Source organism: Chroicocephalus ridibundus, chromosome 1, assembly GCF_963924245.1.
Source record: "Chroicocephalus ridibundus chromosome 1, bChrRid1.1, whole genome shotgun sequence".
NCBI lineage: Eukaryota > Metazoa > Chordata > Aves > Charadriiformes > Laridae > Chroicocephalus > Chroicocephalus ridibundus.
The window spans coordinates 134,581,243-134,605,558 of NC_086284.1; the positions used below are offsets into that span (position 1 = coordinate 134,581,243).

A 24,316-nucleotide genomic window follows, 5' to 3' on the forward strand; every position below is an offset into this window, starting at 1 on the left:
TCATTTATTATTTATTTTAAGCAACTTGAGCCACAATTCTGGAGCTTGACAGCTCTGCAGGTGAAATTGGTACAAAAACCAGTTGTAAAATATGTCATTTCAATTTCCTTCCAGCCTTAATTCTGTGGCAGTGACATACTGAGAAGTTTCTCTCGCTTAGAGGAAGAAAACCAAAATTTTTTAAAAGCAAAAGGACATCCAGATCTACTCCATTTTTGTCAGAAAGCATTAAAGCAAAATTAATGAGAAATCTCAAAGTTTCAGTTTGGCTGAGCTGAGCTAAGCATTCCTGAGACACAGTTTTGCATGTGGGACAGGGCTCACGTCCATAGAAATATATGGACTGGTCTTCAAATGACATTTTGGTGATGAAAGATAAGAAACAACTGTCAGGAAGAGGAATGGCATCTTAAAGAACAAAAGGCATTTTAATGTACTTATTCCACTAAATAATGATATTGATGTTCCACGCTAAAACCCTCAGAAGACAGAAAATACCAGAATTCAACCTCACTCTACAGGCTAAATCCTGCTTTCGGTGCTTCTCTGAACTCTCATAGAATCCTTTTTCTGAACTTTTCCATATGACATGCCCACAACAAGGAGTATTTGAAAACATATGGCCAAATATTAAATCCAGCACTAGTACTCACTAACCGAAAAAATCCTCTAAGATAACGATGTTCTGAATCTTGACTGCATGTGGACTGAAATACATATTACGGCCTAGACGCCACGGAATTTGCAACAAGATAGATCTTTTGGTTTTGTAGTATTGCTTTCTGCAACAGTTCAAACCAGCACATTGTAACTCCACATAAATCAAAAATTGCATTGTTTTTTAACTAAATTGGCCCTTAAATGTACAATTTATATAAACAGATCTTTCTATATGCATGCAAAATTGCTTGCATTATTTATTCTAGAGTGGTCTTACATTTTTGACATTCTGGAGATCTTTGTACTGACAGCAAATAGCTTCGTGAGAACATTGTCAGCAGAAGGTGAAAAGCTGCCACTTGGCTTAGGTGGGATGGCATTGTGCTGTAAACATACCAGGCGTGATTTTTAGAATTACTTAGCACTAGCCCTTTGACCTGGACAGGTTGGAGATCTGGGCAGAGAGAAACCTTATGAAGTTCAACAAGGGCAAGTGTAGGGTGCTGCACCTGGGGAGGAACAAACCCATGCACCAGTACAGGTTGGGTGCTGACCTGCTGGAGAGCAGCTCTGTGGAAAGAGACCTGGGAGTCCTGGTGGACAACAGGATGACCATGAGTCAGCAATGTGCCCTTGTGGCCAAGAAGGCCAACGGCATCCTGGGGTGCATCAAGAGGAGCGTGGCCAGCAGGTCAAGGGAGGTCATCCTCCCCCTCTCCTCTGCCCTGGTGAGGCTGCACCTGGAGTACTGTGTCCAGTTCTGGGCTCCCCGGTTCAAGAGGGACAGGGAACTGCTGGAAAGGGTGCAGCAGAGGGCTACAAAGATGATTGGGGGACTGGAACACCTCTCTTATGAGGAAAGGCTGAGGGATTTGGGTCTCTTCAGTCTGGAAAAAAGACGTCTGAGGGGTGACCTTATCAACACTTATAAATACTTAAAGGGTGGGTGTCAGGAGGATGGGGCCAGGCTCTTTTCAGTGGTGCCCGGGAACAGGACAAGAGGCAATGGGCACAAACTTGAACATAGGAAGTTCCACCTAAACATGAGGAGGAACTTCTTTACCCTGAGGGTGGCAGAGCACTGGAACAGGCTGCCCAGAGAGGTGGTGGAGTCTCCAACTCTGGAGACATTCAAAACCCGCCTGGACATGTTCCTGTGTAACCTGCTCTAGGTGACCCTGCTCTGGCAGGGGGGTTGGACTAGATGATCTCCAGAGGTCCCTTCCAACCCTATGATTCTATGATTCTATGATTCTAGCCCTCCTGCTCACTTAGATCATTATTATCGGAGGGGGCAGATAGAAATAGCTGTAGTTAAGGTTATCCAGCATTTTTCATTAAAAGATTCAGCTTTCACTTGTTTATAACTGTCAGAATTATTTCTTTTAGGTTGCAACTTGCAGGTATGCGTATCTGCTTTAGGTTTCCTCTTGCTTTTTCAAGTTCCAGCTAAACCGATCCAGCTAATAACGAGATTAAGAAAAAATGTCTTGGTTTGTTCATGCTTGGAGAAAAAACCCTTCAGTCTATCAAAAATTTCTCATGCAATCAAGCTCAGGAGCAGGATCTTAAAAACTATCAGAGATACAGATATAGAAAGGGGAGGTAATTTCCTATGTTTTTCCACTGTAATCTGGAAGCAAATTCACTATTCCTAAATCTCTTCTTTCTGCTGCCAGCAAGAATCTAAGAAAGTCACTGACAAAGCGTATTCTTCTTCTAATGGCTTGTGTACACAGAAGACGGTAGTTTACTGCTGCTATGGATCTAAAGAATGCAGCTCTTCTGAGGAATTATGTATGGATCTGTATGATTCTGCTTGGCATATTTCTAGATAACCTCTTGAGGTCCCTTCCAGCATCAATGCTTCTGTGTTTTCCTGGCGTAGTGGGCAAGGTGTTTTTTCTTTTGTAACTGAGAAATTGCATGTTTAAAATTTACACTAAGAAACCATTAAGGTTGCAATATTAAGCACTCAAAAACTAGAAATACCAGACTTCTGGTACACAGACTTATTGTATCATAATAACCATCCTCAGTGACAAATGCTGAAAACACTCCCGTCTTTATTAGTGCACAGTGGAGTTGGGGAAAGTCAGGTCTGTGGAAACAGCTGGAGAATCTTGTCTCAGTTGCTGCAGAATGAGTAGTAAATCAGAAAGGGACTGTCAAGAAAGGATGGTCTTGTTCAGACAGTGAATAGAGCCCTAAAAACCTCTAATCTGCCTCTGCCACGGAATTCCTACTTAGGGCTTGGCAAGTCACTTGAATCACATCTATTACAAGTTAATAATACTATATTCCTTTCTCCATGGCATTTGCAACTACAGCTGGAGCCACTGGGAGCTTGGCTTTGATCATACTAAAGCGCTATAAATGCTGAGCTGGGTTCTGGGTGTTTCTTGTTAATCACCAATCACTACTAAATGACTTTGACATTAACATCTTTATATTCACTTCCCATTTGTAAAATAGGCAAACCAATACTTTTTAACTTGACAAGAATGTTCTAAAAATACATTATCAGTGCCTACAAAGAACTTGGATATTACAGTAATGAGTATCATGGGAAAATCCATGAGGAAATTAAAAATTTTATGTTCACAACAGGGTTTAAATAGTGTGCCACTGGAAAGGCATGACATTGAATTACGGAGAGGAAGCTATTGAACAAAAGCCTGTTTAATGGGCACTGACCATCATATACACTGAATGAAACAAGACACCAATAGTGGCTGCCTTATTAATATGTGGTGCTATGATCAGGTGATATGTAATCATGTGATTAGGATGCAATGACAATCTTGTAATGCATGCAAAAAAAGCAGATAGCTCCCCCCCATTTTTTATGCTTTCTAACTTATCTTAACATTATTTTTTCCTTTGAGGAAGACATCTCATTACTAGTGGACTTGGACGAATACGTCTGAAAATGTCTCCTAGTATGCTGATTCAATTGCAAACTGGCTGATAAAAATTCACTTTGTGAGGTACTGGTTCTCTGCCACTTGTTCACATAAAAAACCAGAGAAGCAAGCTCTGAAAAACCCTGAAAGGAACAGTCTCCTGGAGGGACCATGACAAATCAGAATAATTGAGAGGGATATAGTTATATACTAGGGGTATATGAGACCCTACCAGTCCCTGGTGTACAGGGCTACAGACCCAGTCTGGTCTGACAAGGAGCAAGTGTCTCTTTTTCAGCTCTTCAACATAGCTGTACTCAGTACTTGCAAAGCTGCAGCTCAAGATTTAAGCCAATTTCACTGAAATGATTAGCTGTGAAAGGGTTTTTTTAAAAATGAAGATTTGGTTTCAGAATTAGACCTTTATAAATAGCCTGGTGTAATCTCACGATTATTGTCCCAGGCTATCTGGCTACAGCTTTATACTTCTTTGCATTTGGAAGGGCTAGAAGTGCAGTTATTTTAAATAAGACTCTGGAACATATTTTGCAGAATGTGTTGTGGGTTTAGGGGTCGGTGTACTCTGCAACCTCCACGGTCTTGAAAAACTCAGCATCCCTACTTAGAGGTCTGTCAGCAAAAGTTCATTATACTTCCCACTACAATTTGCAAACCATAGGGCACAGAATAAATCAAAGTTTTTTCCTCTATTAAACCTTGAGGCATTTAGAAATATTGCTCTAGAAAAGGCTCTGAACCTCTTATCACCATCTCACTTTGAAAAAGGATAATGTAATTCCTAAGGAATGTACAAATTTGTGGAAACAAATAATAAACAACATGATGTGGCCCCGATGTAGCTCCGATGTAGCTGGTGCTGCACCGTAATTAACAGCACGCAATGTTCACTTCTCATAAACATTGAGAATGAAAATTACCATAAAGGCAATTTTTGTCCATGCTTTTGCCTTTGGCCCTGTGTAGCCTCCTTATACTGAGGAGCAATCAGGCTGTACAATATCCTGTGGCATTTCTTGATGATATTCAAAGGTGACTTTGTACTTGGGAGCTAGTATCATCTAAGCATGTTTGTACAGTGCAGATCTCAGGAAGAAAAAAAGCTGAAATGGGAGAATGGCTATCACAAAAATACCGGCCCCGTGCCTAGCACAAAACATATTTCATGTTGTTTTATTGCACTTCCTTTTTTTTGTCTCTCACAAAGCTACCAGGTAAGAAAGCAAGCTATTGGAGTCAGATCTAACACTCACTGAAGCCATGAGAAAGACTCCCATGCAATTCGGAAGCTTTCAGCTGATGGTGCTGAGCTACAGAGGGTCAATTATTTTGACCTGTACAGAACAATTTCCAATTTTGTGGGCTACTGAATATCTGTATCTTTTGCATCCCAGCTTCGAGAAGACATTACTTGGCGTTTTTCTTTGAAGAACAGGATACATGATACAGCTACATGTTTTCCAAGTAATAACAAGAAAAGTAGACTGTGTACAATGGAATCAGGACTAGAGCAAACATTTCTATCCTTTAAAAAAGAGGAATTAACACTCTTAATTTGATAGCTCTAGTGGGTTTATCATTAAATCCATTAGTAGATTTATCAATGCATGTATCATTGTGGGCCTTCAAAATACTGCAAGCCAGAATCCTCTATGCTTTATTTGTTTTGCTTTACAAGGAAAGCCCGGATTAAATTGAGCCCTCGCTTTTCTGCATTCATAGGAAAGTAGAAAAGTTGTTACCATTTTGCTAACAGAATCGCTGACAACATTCTGTTATTCAATCCCTATTACCCGTCCCCAAGTACACCTTCTACAGCAAAAACCACATTATTAAAATTACAAATCACCTTTGGCCAAAACAAAGTTGATTTCTTGGCTTCTGGAAAATAACAACAACGAAGAAAATAAGACATTTTGGGGCATTTGAAATTTAATCTTCATCTACCTACATTTGCAGTCCTTCTGGTTTTTGGCAAGTTCAAAGCCAGGCCTACATTCACAGGCAACCCCACCTTTGGGCGTCTCCCGGCAGATGTGTGCACACCCATGATCTTTGTTCATACAGTTCATACCCTCTGTAAAGAAAAGAAAGAAAAATGGAAAATATTAGTACTGAAATAAAATCACAAATAATTATACACATCCAGTCCCCCCATAATTTTAATTGTAATTTTTATTTTGCACGTGGGCTGTGTTCTACAAGGCAAAAGAACACAGCTAAAAAGAGGTATACAATTAACAAAACAGTGTAATAAAGGACAAACATCCTCTGGGGCAGATATAACAAGTACTACCGTGGAATATAGGATGTCTCTGCTGCATGTAGAAACCCAGGATTTGTGATTTCCCTATTCCATATCCATATTCTAATCTTTCATGAAAATATCATGGACTTAAAGGATACTCCAGGAAGTTGTCTGTCCCACAGGTGATTATCAGAGTTGAATAACTGCGCTCACTGTTATTTTTCCCTTGTATAAATTTAATGGTTGCTACTGCCTGGTGCATTTTTATTTACCTGTTAACGTGCTTTATATTTTCTAACACACAAAATCTACCAAAGATTATATCTGAGCATTTTTGCTTAGATCTGTTTCTTCGATATTTGTTATACATCTCAATTATCTGTGTCATCTACCATAAGCGCAGCCCACCTGCAACAAACTTACTACCACTTTTCTCTTTGACTATATTAAACAAAACATACCAGCTGTTCAACAAATGTCCAAGCGCCATGGGTGGACTCCTGTTCACGTTTATGCCAAGAAGCGGTATCAACCAGCTTTCTCTTAATCATCACAGGGCCAATTTTAGCTTTCTAAACCATGTAAGTGATTTAGATACTTAATGCGCCGTATGCTCTTAGAGGCTTTCATTACCATGTTAATTTAAATCCCACATATTCACAGAAATCTTGAACTCAGTCCTTATGGGTCAGCATCTAGCATTCCTTGTGTGAAGGAAGGCTAGGTACATTTGCATTACAAAGCCTTCCCAGACTTCCCCTTGGATATCTGACCTGGAAAGGAGAGACAAATTCTCTCAGAGTACACTGACAGAATTCACAGCGTAACTCAGCTTACAACCATGAAAACAGCATGTATTCCCCAAAACACCGGTGCATGCAACATCAGTGTAGACTCAGCAGCTCATCTGTCACTTTTTAACATGGCTATTCCTACCTATTCTAGGCTAATTTCTCAAAACGACTCCAGTGTAAAATGTTCAACTAAAAACCCACAGTAACAATGTACTGTAAATAAATGATTTTTCAGGGCTGTTGCAAAGTTTTTGCTTCCAAAAGTGGAAACAATCACTGCCCTCCCTTTTTTATTCTTACAGAAACTACAAGAATGTACCTGCTACCTCTGGCATCTACACACACTGCCTTTAGGGTGAGGCTGGTCTCACACTGTCGAATACTTCAAGTGTCAAGGCTTTATGATGAATTTGAGCAAAAGCTTTTCTGCATACAAAAGAGCTTTTAATTGAACACAAATTACCGTATGAGACAGCTACTAAGAAACTTTGTGTACAAAATTCTGAGGAGGAAACGCTACAGAAAGTCAGTCAGAGGTTCCCTCAGGTTGACAGAAGCTAACAGCTTCAGAAGTTATTTGCACTGTTTGACTTTACCTCAGAAAGGTTTATATTAGCAGAGCAATGAAAAACACACATCACCAGTCCGAGTGGGTATTTTTGTTCATCTCTCCTACAAAAAATACCAGGATCTTAAATCTCACCGCCTAGAAAACCAACGTTATAGACAACAGATGTATTTCTTCCAAATTCCCCTCTGTGTTAGCCTTGATGAGTCTAAAAACTTGCCAAAGCACAAAAAAAAAATATTCTCTGTAAATTGCAGCCTGGATAACAGATGCTACTGGAAGATATAATACATACGATACTATACTATACTATACCATACCATACCATACCATCCTATACATCTAAGAGAGGTATGAATGTTTTGTTTGTCTGAACAGATATAAGAAACCTGGGAACGACCTTATTGAAGCTTTTGAGGCATTTTATAATCTCTTTCTCCCCACTTCTCCCAACAAAGGATTTCAGACACAATGTGTTTGACAAACTGCATTCCTGCACACTACGCTATGTTCAGAAAAGGATCTGGGAAAGATAACACATGCCTGATTGAGTCACACGGCTGAGGCAATGAGAAGAGAGGAATTAGATAGATGAAAGAAGATATTTAATGGCCCAGAAGTGTAATGAAGCAAGTGATTTTCAGTGTTTACTTACAGATACTGAATATCTGCCATTGTTAAAATCACTTGGGAAGACAGAAATTGTGCACTGCTAAAAACATTGGGAGAAATCGACGATCAGAATTATTACATTTTGAAACAAAAGTGAAAGACAAAGCATAATTTTATGCTGGTATTTGTGTGTAAGACAACAATATTTCAGCTACTGTATTAATCATTTCAGTTGTTGTATTCATCAGACAGTTGAAGCTGCAGAAAAACTAGTTCAGTTCCATGTTTAGCTGGAGGAGAACACCATATAAATCTCCTAAGCCTGAAAACGATTATTTCAGAAAGTGTAAGTTTTTTTGGTGAAATAAGAGACCATTATTATTCAGTCAAGAGCAGGAACATATCCACATTGAAACTTCTCATTTATATTTTAGTATTTTTCAAAATCCCTAAGAATTAAATTACAAAAAAATCCTAAACAAAACTTAAGTTTAGGCCTGAAAAAATATTTAAGTAAAATGTCAGCAAATAGATGCTTTGGTTTGTTTAAAAATGTAATCTAAAACAAATTTGTGTTAATTTGCAAATAGTTTTCATCATTCCAAATTTTATTTTTTCAGCAAATGCAGTATTTGGCCAGACATCTTCTATATCAATCAACATACACAGATGATTTATGAATCATTGTTGATACATAAGATGTACTTTTTTTGCAAGCTGATTCTTCAGACAATACTGAACAACCTTTTACGATATAACATATAAATCACACTAAAATACACAAAAATATGCTAAATGCCTTCCTAATACTAGTTTAATTGCTACAAAAATTCACATAAATGGGAGAGAAAAATACTCCTAAAATAACTTTGTTCAGTATTCCCTTTTGCAGGATGTGGTCCAAACTCTAAAACGAACTAGAAATACATAAAACACCTCACACATATTTTCTTATACTGGAGCTGGATGGAGTGCACTGCTGGTAGCAAAATCACTGGTCTGCTGACTGCACACCACCCTGCTATCAGAGAAGTAGTAAAACGTCTGACTTATCATCTTCCCTCCCTATCACCTCCTGAGAAACAAAGTCTTGCCTTATTTTAGTTAATGTTTAGCAGCCACCTAATGCGCACATACTTTTTACGTAAGGAGACAAGAGTGTGAATAACAGCATGGGAAAAATTCCCCTGATGTGAAAGGGGGATGTTTCTTAAGCATTTCAGTGCTGGCCTTGGCGTTCAGCCCCCCATGCCCAGGACAAAGGGAGACCCAAAGGGGAGGCGGGCAGCGGGCTTCCAGACCCGCTGGCACTGCCATGCGCAGGCAGCCAGGAGGCTCCTCTCCCCAGTGATGGGCAGGGCACAGCTCCTGCAAAAATGCTGTGTTCCCTCCGGGGGTTTTTCACCGTAAGCCCCAGCTCAGCAGAGGGGCCCCAGCACCAAGAGGAGTGCCCTGTGCTTCACATGTTGCTCCTTCCTAGAGCCAACTAATGTAATGCAGAACCAGGGAAGAGTGGGGAAACATCTACGGAATTATTCTAGGCCGTTTCCAAGACAGTACATGCCCACAGCAGTTCTACATCAGTATGTTGCACAGCCTCGGCAAAATGTCAGGCAATGGATCTTCCACCTGAGCCTTGACCAGAAAGTATTTGCAGAACAACATCTTCTACTACACAGCCTTGTGGCCCCCCTTTCTCCCGTTGTGTGAGCAACTGCATCACTCCGGTTTTGAAGCCACCTAATGTGCACATTAGGTGCTTCTCTTGTTTCTTTGCAGGGATCTGTGTGTCCCAGCTTCTAGAACTGATGTGACTGTGGGTCAAGGGAAAAACTAAATGTTGATAAAAGAGAAGTCTGTACACCAAAAAATCCTTACTTTATTGTCATGACACCAAAATGTCCAACATTGAAAGGTTCTAGGTTTTTCACGTTAACTGTTAATAAAAGCAGTATCTCAATTACATATGCTGCTACTCCAGCTAGTCTCTAAAGCCTAGCGCAAAAATGGGTGCATGTTGTCTTTGGAAGTGCTGGCAGACAGTGAAATAAACTTTTCAAACACAGACATACTCTCGGCAAATTCACCTTACAAAAAGACAGCAAAACAGAATCCAGTGAAAAGTATATTATAAACAGGAAGAGAAATGCCACTTAAGAAAGGAAAACACTAATCTAATTAAACTAAATCCTCTCTCAGTGTTTTAGATATGACTTGAGAAACTCTCTCCTGTTGCATTCCTGAATTTTTTCTGACTTTCAGTTACAAAAGATTGTTCATTGGAGGGTGGCGGACATTGCTAGATGACCCACAATTCACATTCATTTTTATTGCTGGCCTAGGAGAGATTTGGGCGTGAGTCTACTACATTAATCCAGTCTGCCATCTAGTTATCACAAATCTCTTAATAGTGCTGCTCTGAAAAATGTTCGGTCTGATACAATGACCTCTCCATTGTATTATGCTCTAAAAATGTTTTCAGCTCACTGGCTCTGAAAGTGCTTAAATCAGGCTGACTGTGACAACTAATGTACTGATCAGCCATTATTTTCATTAACATTGCCTGTTCTCATCTTAATTAAGACTTCTAGCAATTATTTTACTCTGTGGTAAAGATAAATAAAGGTAAATATATGCTTACATTATCCTCTATGTTGTCAGTATTTCACTTACTCTGTATTTATATTGTTGCTATTTTTTATAACTTCCAAATAAACACGCTGATTCCAAACACAATCTGCAAAAGACTAGCTTAAATTGCACCAAGGATATAGTAATAACTTCTAAGATATAGTAATAACTTCTAGAATATTGTCAGAGTATATGTGTTTGAATGTGGTAAGAAAATACAAGGAATCTTGATCTTAACCCATATATACATACTAACATGGACGGCAGCATACGCATCACTTATACTCAATCCCCAAAACTACATAATTGGATTCTCCTTTTTGTCAATAAGTTAATTTTAGCACTACGTACACAGTGAAATCTCTTATGACAGTTTCACACTTATTTAATTACAAAAATGAATCTTATAAAAAACACTGTAGGCTTGATTTAAGAAATTCATACAACACACGTAATTTGTATCATTCTGTTCTAGTAACTTCTAGAAGAGCTAAAAGACATTAAATATAAGTTATATGCAAGTCATTGAATTGCTGGACTCTGATAAGCCACAGTGTTTAATTGTTTATGAACTGTTTTACACACTTTTTATGAACATACCCTGTATGTAAAGTAAAGCATAAATCTTTGTAACATAAAAACCAAGCAATTGTTGTGGTTAGTTTCTCTCCATCAATCTTAGTTATAGGGGATAATTACTTTTACTTGGGTAAGGCATCCATGTGGTGCTACGAAACTGCTACCAGTGGTATTCAGGACTTTCAGGACTTTTCTCTTTTAGAGAACTGCTAATTTAAGGAACAGTAGAGTTCAACTGTATCAGAATCAGTTGATACAGTTCAACTGTATCAGTATGTATCATATAGCAAAATACAATAATACCAAATATGTTGTAATTATAATAATTATATAGTAAGAAGCAGAACGTAGCATGTAAATCTCTTTAGATGGCCTGTTTGTCACTTACGGTCATTCTCTCAATGCCTGATGCTAGAAAGAGGGAAATATATCTTCGGCAGCAGAGAGAGGAAAGAATACAAGAGGAAACAAGCATTCTCATTTTAGTTGTTCACTAAACTACTAACATAGTGGGATTTTTTTGTTGTTGTTTATTTTCTTTTTAAAAATTCATGTGAGAAATTACAGCACTACAATAAAACACACTGGTCAATGACCAAGCAATTTAGAAGACTGACAGAAACAACTCCTCTCCCAGAGTTTTTGTTTTACTGTTAGGAATGGAGGCCAAACAAAACACACTAAGTGTTAGTGTGTAAGTGTAACACACTATGATGTTAGTGAAAGTGAAAGATGGCTGTTTCAAGCCAAATGTTACATTATGGATGCAAATTTTGGTCATATAAATGCAGTTAGATGGTTGACTATCCAGAAAAAGCACACTGATAACTTTTTGGCTGGCTTGTGGAAAGCAGCTCCCTACCTCCACCTGCAAATGTCCCTACTTTGGCCTTCTAACTCCAGCATCTTGTATGCTTCAGAAGAGTGATGAATATCCACATTTGGCTAAGCAATCCAATTACAGTCAACAAATGCATATGGTCAGATCTTGGCTCCACTGAAGCCAAAGGATTGTTTTCCAACGGCCTGGATCTGACCTTCACCTTTATACTGCACAGTTGCATCAGATCTTCTGGACAATTCTGGCTCACTAATAAGGTCCTGATTCTGGGATGTGAGGAATGTCTGGCTGAGCTCACCTCAAAAAAAGTATGTCCTCACATGAGAATAAAAAACCCTGACCAAGATTTGCTCTCTTCAGCAAGAAAAACAGAGGATAAAACTAACTGATTGAGGCAGCTACCCTTCCTCAGCCGATCACATCGTAGGTACAAAGCACCCAGCTGGGAATAGACCACTAGAGCTAAGTGAGAAACCTTGCATTGAGTATGACGGAAATGTAATAAGCTATGTCATGGTCTAACGTTTTTCATATTCTTAACTGAACGAACACAGACTTTCTTTCCATCTTCATTCCTGAAATAAGTTGCTGGGTTCTGCATAAAGCTTCAGGAAAATACAGTTGTTTCAGTGGCTACAACTCACCCCAACAGAGGTTGAAAAGAAAACAAATAAAGCAGGCAAACTGACCCAAGGAAACGGAATTCTATGCTATTAAGTAGGTTGGCTGGAGAAATGCTGGACATCATTCAAGAAAACAGCTGCTGGTATATTACAAAATAAACAAATTCAAGTTTGTTTAGCAATTACATGTGTTTTCAGTTTGGATATAAAACGTGCTTTAAAAAGACAGCATCTTCAGCAGGCAGGCTTGCAGTCTGATATCTGACAAGATGTTCCTGCTCTGAGTGGCAGCCAGAAAACCGCATGTGTCATCCATCCCTGAAGAGGGGTTTTGTCTTAAGATTCAGAAATAGGCATGTGTCAGAAATATAACTTCATTCTGTCAGCAGTAAAAGCAAAGCTTTGAAATTCTGTAAAGGTACTGTAATTTCAGAAAAGAGGATAGAAAGATTAAGTGAATGATGGGAGTGAACAGACCAAGTTTAATTTAGCAGAAAAACCATGCAGGTAGGGAAAGGAAATAGATTCAAAAATTTCCAGAGAACATCAGCGATTCCTGTGAAGCCAAGAACAGAGAATAAGAATGACTGGCTGAAATCCAGTCCAGGTTGATTGTGACCAGCTTATGATTGTGTGATGGCTTTTTGGTTGATCACATGAAAGAAGTTTGGCAATCTCAGTGTAGTTCCCACATTGCAGAGCTACCAGTAGAAGTTGGTGCTCACTGAAACCCCTTCCAATAGTCTCTGTGGGGATATGGAGTACAGTTACCTTCTCACACATAGATATGGTTTATATCAAAGAAAATTCAGCAAGATAGCCCAGGGAAAGTGTGTTACTGCTGCTCCGGCAGAATCAAGGCTCACAGTCTCTGCTAGTATCTACTTGGCACCTGACATTACCACTGATTTCACACAAAGAGAAATACATGGCAGGGGAAAAGAAAGATAAGGACAAGAAAGGAAAGTAAGACAAAACCCAGTCAACTCTACTATGATCTGCTTCTAAGTTTGCTTCATCTTGAAATCTTAAACAGTAAAGCAAAGCAAAAGAAAAGGTTGGTTTTCAGGCAGTCACTGCCACACAAAGTGCCTTGGCAGATGGAGTTGACCTTGAGGGCAGACAAGGCTATGCAGGAGGCATAGCTGAGGAATGAGCTTTCTCTGTTTGGGTCTTCACCACTGCTGTCATAATTCTAATGTACTAATAAACCTTGAGTAGTTCTGATATCCTGGCCCCCAGAGAAGTGGTGCTACAGCAGAGCTAGCAAATGACAACATCAAGGCATGCTCAAATATCCTCACATGGAGGAGTTCAGTAAGTACAAAGAAGTCCCAAGTTGTCTCAAAAATGAGAAACTCCCAGGTCATTTTTTAGAATACTAGGCCTTTGGGCCTCATAGGACACTAGAGATATGAAAACCTGGCTCACTCCTAAAAGATTCTCTTGAGGGATAAAAAGTACCTATTTATAACATGGGAAGATTGTAGGGCATTAGACCAGATAATGTCAAGAAAATGTTTTTTCCATCCCGGCTCACAGGAAAACTGAGTGTTTAAACAAAATTTCTCCACCTCTACCAAGTGAAACTTCTCATAAAGATGTTGCAAAGTTTTTAGTCCTTCAATATAAAGACTTAAAATAATCTCAGAAAGCAGACACTTTCCACAAATATAAATAAATCATTGTATTGAACATACATCTTTTCAGTAGCGTTTCATGAGAAGGTTTTGAACCGTGTCTAACCAAATTTTAAATCATTATAGTATTATTTGCATAAAGATAAGGCAAGAGATGGGATGATGGGATGAAAAAAAAGAATCCTAAAATCGTGTATTTTTTTCCTTCTGAAATCTGAACAGCTGACATGAGACAGCCTTGGTTTCCAGAAATAAGTATTTCTAATAAAATATTTTAAAAATAAGTATTTCTAGGGCACTTTTTCAGACACATAGCATATATTCAAATAGATAGAATAACAGTAAACATTTCAACAACACTTTGTTTTGCAGGAACTCCTTCACATCCCAAACTCTTCCCAGGAAAATTTTACAACTTCTTGCAACATCATATAATTAAACATAAAATAAATATGTGCTTGATCAGTACCTTTAAAGCAAGAAGAGATATTTATCAGGTTTACTTTCTGACTCCATTATTTAAGAAAGCTGTGTAGTAAGTAAACCTTACAAAGAAGCAGGATGAAACAGATTCTTTTTTTGTTTTCCTACCAAGCTTTAACTATGACACTTCATTCCCCATGGAACCAACCAATGATGAAGGGCCCTGGATGTGGGTAATTTCAAATTCCAAGTGGAAGAATGACATCAGCAATACCTATTCTGCATTGGGAATATTCTCACACCTCAAATTCTTTTTCAGGGACGCAACAGTCTCCCGTGGCCTCGACTTATAGGCACTATCTTTCTAAGGCATAATACACCCCAAATGAGACAACGTTGTCTGAAGAAATCTGATACTAATTTTGCTATGCTGCTAAGATTATTTTGTTACCATGAACACAACACGTAAAGATATTTCTAGATGTTGATGGCTGGAAAAATTTTCATACATGCAATAGATTTTTTTCTTATTTTCTTTTTTACATAAACAGAAAATACATTGTAGGACCAATTAGCAAAATGATACATTATATTATATATAACTGTATATATTATATACTATTATAGATATATGTATAGTTATCTATGTACAAATTTATATATATAATGAATATTTGTAATTATATATAATGCTGTATGTCTGTCTGCTTTACAGCAGACATTGTCCACTGCTCTACACGTAAATACGGAACATGGATCAAATTATTATCTTACATCAGGCCTACCATTTTTGTAGGGCTAAATATGACCAAGGTTCAAGGCTCATTCTGCTATTTTGTTCCTTACAAAATAAAACACTGACCATGATGTTAAGGAATTTTAGACTTGCCCCTGTGCAGAAATGACCATGTAGCACAAAGGTGGTCATGTTTCTCAAAGACAAGGGATAAAGCAATAGAGTTTCAGGCCTCCTGTTTAGTTTTTTTGGGGTCGCTCCAGCTCTAAAGAGCTGAATGTGAAGCAACATCCATATGCAGCTGTGCTCTTTTCCCCAGAGCTTCACATTTCCATCAACATTTTGACAGTAGAAAAATCCAATGGTCTAAATTATTGTCTAACAACAAAACAGCTGATTTCCACCAGCTGTGGTGACTTTCAGAAAAATCACATACAACCTGGAACCAAAATTTTAACAGTATTTTTGGAGCCATTGAGTCAACCAGTTTCTCTCAAAAATGAGACTGTGGGTGTAATTAAGTAGTATGTTTGTACACAACACAAGTTCTTTTTAGGTGCAAAACTTTCTTGTGCTCAAACTTCAAGGTTTGTACAGCCCACTTCCATGCACCACTGGTGTGCAAGAAATAGTTTGCCCCTTGAGGAAGTCAAACTGGAAGGTGTACTCTAGTGTGCCAGAAACAGCATGACAGAGTACAGAATGGATTTAAAATTTGTTCCCAATTTCAAAACATTCCCTTCTTTTTTTTTGTAAAACCGCATATATATTTCACTGATGAGTATCAGAGAAATAAAGTAATCCAACTCAGAACTGCAGTGGAGTCAAGAGAGAATAAAATGATACTATAACTTAGAAAATGCTATCACTTCTACAGTGTTATTCTAGCTAGACTGTTGATACCTGAGGACAATGGAAGACTGAATATGAAAGGCAAAATATATGTTTGCAAACTGCCGTGTGAGTGGGCAATTCGATTGCCTATCAAAATGTTTTAAGATGTGTGTAGTGGCTGGGGTAAAAGCTAAGTTATCTGAAGTATTGTCATATCTAAATAACTACTTTAGCAAGCTCAGAGTGTTTGGCTCCTCCATTCTCCGCTGTCTCTTGATTGATTATTTAGTGGGTCTGGTGCTAGAGCTCATAAATTTCAAAATTCTTTCAAGTTTTTCTGTCTTTCTGATCAAAGAAATGTTTATGTATCCTTCCCATACTGCGTCTCTCTAAACCATTGGCTTTTTCAAAGTGGTTTTTTTTTTAACACCATAATGTGATGTACACAGAGAGGTAAATGATGTCAGAATCCTTTCTGCCCCAAACCAGTCTGTAAATCTTCAGAAAAGCAAAGTTCATGGGTGCATTTAAAAGGGGCACAATCTGTTTGTGCTTAAAAGAAAGTCCCCCTTTTTTTGTGTGTGCAGAATAACAATGCCAGAATGTGTTATTCCAAAGAACTGTTGCCATGGTGATGCCATCAATAACATCATTTTCTGCATCCTTGTCCTTTAAACACATAAGGAACGCAACAAGCATTGGTAAATGTGAAAAAAGAACAATTACCTTTTCTCTCTCAACAGCAGAGGAAGCCTTTTTTTCACCTCATCAATAGAAAATTATGTAGAAAGGAATAATAAAGACTGTTACAAGAAGCACCAAGAAGCCTATTAGTGACAAAGGCTTTTTTTTTTTTTCTTTCCATGAATAATTACCGCTCTTCAAGAAGAAATCAGCCCAGGCTAAGGACCCTTTGCAAGCTTTAGATGGTAAAACAAACATTTGACTATACAAGGATTTCCCTTTCATGTACCTTTCCAAGGAAAAACAACTAAAATCCAGACTGAAATGGGGGAGAGAAAACGCAAAGAAACATCTGCTGCAATTAAATTTAAAGAACACTGCACATTCACCTAAAAGACTCATATCAAACGCAACTAGATTAGTGACAGAATCAATTCAAATTTCAAACCAGCAGGTTAAAGTTGTCTGTGGTGGGAAAGTTTGGCTCTGTAAGTAGTATAATAACAGGAAGCTATTCTGATTTTGTACGAATGGGGGAAAACAGGATTTCTACACTAGATGTGTTACAAAACAGTTGTAAAACACTGTTAAGTTTAAAACCCCACAGGCCAAAGCAAAACAGTAGGTACACTTACTACACAAAGTCAGTTCATAAATAATGGAACCTTAACCAAAGCAAGATTTGACTGCAGGGACTTTTAAGAGTCATGTAACATAAAATCAGAGGGCCCTTCTGAAACATTACGCTTTTGTCCTGACTCTGATGGGCAATGTGCAAATGGGAGCTCTGAATGTGCTGCTTGGTGTTTTCTACACAAAGTGAAGGTCAACCTGTTGTGCAATGGCTTGTTTATAACTTTTGGTCCTTTCCTCACACACCAACACTAGGGTCAGAGGCTGAGGATGATGATGGGAAAATCTCCTGCTTCCTTCTCTCTATGTAGTAAAAGGAACACAAGTAAGAGAGAAGTGTGGAGGAAAGGAAGAAAGGAGTGACAAATTTTGAAGGCAGCTGAAGCGTGCAAGCTGGAGACGAGAACAGGAGTTGGTAAGCTCAGACACATATGTCCTACAGAGTCAGACCAAAGGGCTGTTTAGATTAATGACAGCAAAGATATGTAGCAGGAAACTTCAAGCAGGTTTAAAGCAGTAAAATGAAAATTTATTAAGATGATGCAGTTCCAAACTCTTTAGATGAACAAGAATAGTCTATGCGTAAAAGTTAACAGCTTAACCACACGGCCGCATTTACAATGGCAAGTCTGAGCTAGTTAGGAAAGGGAATTCAAGATGTTTGAATTCTTTTCCTGAACACATTATTGTCTTGCTTTGTCCTTTGATTTGTCACTGCTTCTGTCTCTCCATCTCTAAAGTGAGAGATAACGTTTGCTCATTTTGGATAGCGCCTTCAGCTCTCCACTTGTTACTGTGGAAATTCTAAAGGAATTGTAAGCCAGCAAAGATAACAACATATGGAGATGGCGGGAACCAATTATTTTCCTTTCTGTTTTAGAGCCTCTGCAATGTTTCAAAGTACTCCGCTATTCAGTTCCACCTAAATGCTAACACTGACTGGGTTCTGCTTCATGGGGAAAAAGCTTCCACATTCTGTCTGGATTTCAACACATCTAAGAATTGTTTAGAAAGCTCTTGTTGAAAGGCTTTAATAGGGCAGCTAATGGGCTAACTCAGCTTATGAGGGGCTATTCACCAAATTCCCCAGAAAACAAAAATTAGTGAAATCTGTTTCTCAGTATCCAAACATTACCCTTTATCTCTGAAGCCAAAGGAATAAAAGACAAATTCTTGGAAGGAAATGTTATGATTTTTTTCCCTTCTGGTTTGCCTGACACTTGGAAAGAAAAAGTCTACTTTTGTAATTTCCTAGCTGGACTTCAGAGGCTGAAAGCTGAAAGGCAATTCCCACTTTACCGGTCCCTCAGATCAACACTCCTGCATGGTTGTCAACAAAACAAACCAATGGTTTTGATGAATTGGTGAGTGTCTCTTGAACTCCTCCGAGATACTTTAAAGGCCATTGGAAGTTTATATGCTTAATTTATGGAGTAAGTATTAAAAATGTACATGTGTTTTGTTAAGCAACAGTTTCTTAACTCTGTTGGACTCTGTGACTGGAAGGGCATTTAGAAATTTTAATTGTTTATAGGTTACCTCAGAATGCGTGCAATACATAAGGGTCACTTCAATGTGAACACATTCTAGCACAGATCTTTGAGAAAAGCTTCTTTAATTTTTATTCTGAAGAGAGAAAAAAATCTCCTGACATGAGACATTTTAAAAAGATATGCCACTGCTTAAAACATTATTATCTTTCATCAGTAATTTAAAAAAATAAATAAATTCCTTACAATAATCAGGCATCAGCTAAATCATTCTCTTTTCTGTCCCCTGAATCCTCAGATGGAATTTCCTCCACTTGATCATGTAAAATTGTACTACTTATCAATGGAAAAGCAGAAGGAATGAAGTCAAAATCTAAACTCCTCTTTGCTAACATATTCTGAATACTATTGGTGCTTCTCAAAAGAGAATGATCTTTCCATTTTAGGGATGCCTGCAGAATGGACACCTAAAGATGAACCCAGAAGTGTGCCTTTGTGGCTATTAGAATAAATAAAACTTCCACTGTGGCAAAAGGCAGACCATCACAAAAAAAGCAAACTACATCATGCCATATCCCAATTAAACTTGTTTTCATGGCTTCTGCAAGAATCCATCCACCTCTACATCACCACCATTTCTACTTGAATGGGTGCATTTTCCCTACACTTAAGTCACAAAAGTACCTTTAAAATGTTTTCAAAGATAGCACTGAAAAGCTTTAGTGACATATTTCTGGCCACAACCCGCACAACAAAATCTAGCATGTTTTACAGTTGCTCTTTTTTCACCACGTAGGTAACAGGGTAGATTTTTTGTGACACATCTTTGTTAAGGAACTTGCCAGATCCTTGTCTGAGAGAAAAATGAAAGCTGTGGGTGCACAGGCATTGCTCAGATGAAGAAAGCAGATGAGAGATGGGTCCTGGGGAAGAGGCAGAATGAGGAGATGAAGGAGGCTAGACAGGAACGAAGGGTCACTCAGTCATTGCCACTGAGTCAGAGGATTTGGACAGAGGCCCATAGAGAACATAAGTAATAATGTTGGCACACAGCATATAAGCAATCAGGAGAGAAGGTGTCTTGGGTCGTAGTCCCATGCTGGAGAAGGAAAGGTAAGTCCCATAAAGAGAAGAAAGGCAAAGCTGTTTTTGACGAAGTCCTGGAAGTGATCTAGTGTGGATATGGAATAGAGAAGGCAGTGTGCTGAACAGACCAGTAAATTAAATTCCTTAGACCTAGCATAATAGGAAAAAAAAACACAGAAAAAGTGGGATAATAGACCAACGAATGGAAAAGACAGCAGATAGAGGGAGTCAATGAATACAGCCTTAAGGCTTATCAGAAAAAGGTGTGCCACTCAGTTTTACCCCATGTTCCTCAATGACATTATATGACAATTGCTTGCATTCCACTGAAGTTCTTGGCTTGAGAAAATGTATGTTTTCCAGCATCTCTAATAGAGTTTGTGGGAAGGTTTGATTTAATCTACTACAATCTTTCTCACCACAGCTCTGTATAACCAGGCTGCTTGTGGGGTGACATCACACCAAAGAAACATTATGAGCATTCCTCTCTGCCATTGGCATAAGGACCATCATTATCAATATCCAGCAAAGCGTAACAGTGGAAACTCTGTACATTCAGAAGCAAAGTACTGGGCAAACAATCTGTGATACAAACAGGAGTTTCAGGATCCAGGTGCTATATTAGATGAGCTTAGCATTCTTGAGTGCTTATGAAGTTAAGTTCTTTCTGTGTTTAACAATAAGTTTCTTATTAAAAAAAAAAAAAGCTATAACCACCTGTGTTATTACCATAATTTAGAATAATTTGTGGACCTGGAAAGCTGCCACAGCGTGTGAGTTGTATGCCATTCTAATAGATGTTGTATATTGTTTTTGGGTATCACTGATGCGCTTTTTTCTACACTCATTGAAACAATAAAGGAGACAAAGACCATGTGCTTAGGCCTGACTTCAAATTTAAAAATCTAGTTTGATGGTAATCCACATCCTTAAAAATTACAGGGTATCATAATCTGAATTAAACCAAACATATGCACAACAAAATCCAGCTACCTCACTTGGCCAGCCAAGGAAGAGAACACAATGCTACTTTAGGATGTGTGTCTTTACTGGACTGGAAATGCCACCCTCCTTTTTTCTGTAGAACTTGTTCTGCCAAAAGGAATGAAGAAGATAGGCCAAGTGGTGGGTGCCAGAAAGCAAAACTGGGACAGCACCCCTCAAGCCCCTCAGAGATGCTACAGGAAGCCTTTCTCCTTTCCCTATGCCTGCAATTCTTCTGTGAAGCTGCTTTTATGACCTCGCCTTCACAACTCAGGCACACAAATTTATAGGTCTGGCACATATGCTAACTAGGATTTGTACTACCCCAGTCTAATAACTGTGAGCTTCCCAGCACTATGAAGCCATTTTACATTATTTATAACATTGCTGCTCCACACTGATGCCACTGAGTTTCCATCTTCAACTTCATGGCATGAGCAAAAGGACAGAGATTTTCCTTCCATCTACTGTTGTGAAACCCTATTGGCAGCCACTCTACTTTTTTTCTCCGTTATGGTAATTGCCAGATTTCATAAGTACTGAGAGGGTTGCTATGTTACTTCTGACCCTGACTCTTGTCTTCCGGGTCTTCTCTCTTGCATGCAAGTTTTATTAATGTCAACAGCATAAGAAATAATACGGAATCAGACTAACGTTAGGTAAAAACCGCATAATCTTATAAATAAATAGTACTTTGTAAGAGGCTTTGCACTAATGTGTTTTTCTAAGATGACATTTGTACTTACGGTCCTAAAAAATAGGGTTTTTTAATGAAACATTGAGTAATCGAAGATTGATAATTTAGAAGAGTCATTGCTCTCTACATGGAATTTATGATGTTGCAAGAGCTTTCAGAACCAAAAGCTATAGTACAATGCAATAACCACTGGCAATCTTTTTACTCAGCACAGAACCACCACCATTTTTCCTTATTAAAGGATTAGCTAGGAAGGGATCTCCATTAGAACAGAAAAGAAAACTGTCATGAACTTGATTGCACTAAGGGTCCTAAGCTGCTAATGTCAGGAAAAAAAATCAAACTGATTGGAAAGTTATTTTCTGGTCATTGATCACGAACCATCCTAGAAGTCTCTTTGGAAAGTGTAGGAAATGCCTGTTCTAAATGAAACCACTTGTTTGAACAGAAAATTATACAGGTTCCTTCTTCTAAGATGATGCAAACTAAACATACTGTCTCCTTTCTGAATGTTTACTGCAGCTATTGCTTCTACGAGAATTATACAATAGATTAATTTATTGCCACACTGTATAAATTAACATTATTGCTGTCACTGAAAATTATGCGACAGGCATTGTGATAATCTGTCATGGCTTATTTAGTGCAAATTGTGAAAACTTATTTTTTAATGATAAGCTCTGCATAGGTACATTTTTAAGAGAAAAAAGTTGTGGGCAGGTCTGTTATCAATTGAAAGTATTATATTTAGTTTCATATTGACAACTTCTTTGGTTCTATAAGAACCTTTTGGAGTTTAAAACTGAAGACGTGAAGTAACTTCTCACCCTCTCAGCTAAGGTCAAAGGCCTCAAGTGTTAAACTTCATTTTCTAGGAGTAAGGATAAATTAATGTGCATACCTATGCCATGCAGTGACATGAAGAATCAGTGCTATAGCAACAGTGTCAAAGAGAAAACCCAAACCAGGAAACACACCTAATCTAGCCAGAGTTCTCTAGCATTATTGAGATTGCTTCTTGATAATCGTGCCTGTTTTCAATATCTTTAAAAGTTTTCCAAAGATAATAAAGAAGTTTGAAGAAAATTTAATAGCATTGTTCTCATAGTAAGGCCAGTTAAGTCAGCGATTTTAAATGCTACTTCTCACAGCAAAAATACCGCTTCCCAGAAATCTCTAAACCATCTGCATCTTACATGAACAAACAATAAACCCACATTTGAGACTGCTTAGATTATAGTAGTAACTGAAGTAACTGATTATAGTAGTAACTGAAGTAACTGAAGAAACTAAGGGATGTGAAAGTGGGAAGTCTGTATTTTTACAATCCATCTCAAATACTTTCTGCCTAAATTAAGAATCCAGTATCTGTATTCTCCCTGTATGGTTCAGGGAGAGAAATAAACTCCCCTAGAAGTCAGAATCTCTCTTGGACATGTAACATTAAATGCACAGAGACAATGTGACTATACCTCGATTACCACTACCTCTTAGAATGCTTGTTGGTGAACTACAACTTTTCCAACATAATGTCAGGCGAATGCTTTTTGAAAGATGATTAAATACACTCACTATGCTGGACAACAGCCAGCTATCGTGTCATTTTATGTCTCATACACAAAAACTGCTTCAGCATCGCAGCCATCTTTGGTTCTGACTCTATGGACAGATGACCGACAAAATAGAAACAGTATAACCATTTTGGATAAAATAAAGCAAGACACTTCTATAGGCTGTCATGGGTGAGAAGGAAGGCAGTCTGTCTTCTGGTTAGATTCATACAGTCTGTGGCAAAAAGCCCGAATGACCCGTCAACTCTTCATAGAATCACAGGATCTGTTGGGTTGGAAGGGGCCTTTAAAGATCATCTAGTCCAACCCCCCTGCAGTAAGCAGGGACATCTTCAACTAGATCAGGTTGCTCAGAGCCTCATCAAGCCTGGCCTTGAATGTCTCCAGGGATGGGGCCTCCACCACCTCTCTGGGCAACCTGTTCCAGTGCCTCACCACCCTCACTGTAAAGAACTTCTTCCTAATGTCTAATCTAAACCCACCCTGCTCTAGTTTAAAGCCATTGCCCCTCGACCTGTCGCTACATGCCCTTGCAAACAGCCCCTCCCCAGCTTTCTCATAGGCCCCCTTCAGGTACTGGAAGGCCACTATAAGGTCTCCCCGGAGCCTTTTCTTCTCCAGGCTGAACAACCCCAACTCTCTCAGCCTTTCCTCATAGGAAAGGTGCCCCAGCCCTCTGATCATTTTTGTGGCCCTTCTCTGGACGTACTCCAACAGATCCATGTCTTCTAATACTGCAAACAGAAAAAAAGACTTGGACATCATGAACAAACTGTCAGAAAATATTACTGAACATATGTCATATGACTAAGAGACTAGAAAAAGACAGCAAGTGGATCTGTGTGCATGTGTCTGGCTAAGACAACAGTCTAGCACATGACAATCAATGAAAACATTATTTGTTTCAAAGGAATACAGTTTTTTTAAAAAAATACTGTCCAGCATGTAAATTACTGTGTTCAATTCAGTTAAACTATGATATTCTTGTCCTGTGCAACGTGTAACACTGAAGAAACCTGCTGGTTCTAAGAAGGTCTGAAATGCAGTAAAGGGAATAA

The 24,316-nt window shown here is 38.5% G+C and overlaps 1 protein-coding gene across 5 annotated transcripts in view; it reads right to left on the bottom strand.

Annotated features, from left to right (window-relative positions):
* The window catches only part of SCUBE1 (signal peptide, CUB domain and EGF like domain containing 1), a 218,861-nt gene that overhangs the window by 105,345 nt on the left and 89,200 nt on the right, over positions 1-24,316 (bottom strand). For all 5 annotated transcript variants that reach the window (XM_063354685.1, XM_063354678.1, XM_063354669.1 and 2 more), the window contains exon 5: positions 5,536-5,661. In XM_063354685.1, the coding sequence (XP_063210755.1) occupies positions 5,536-5,661 (126 nt within the window). The remainder of the gene's footprint in view (positions 1-5,535; positions 5,662-24,316) is intronic.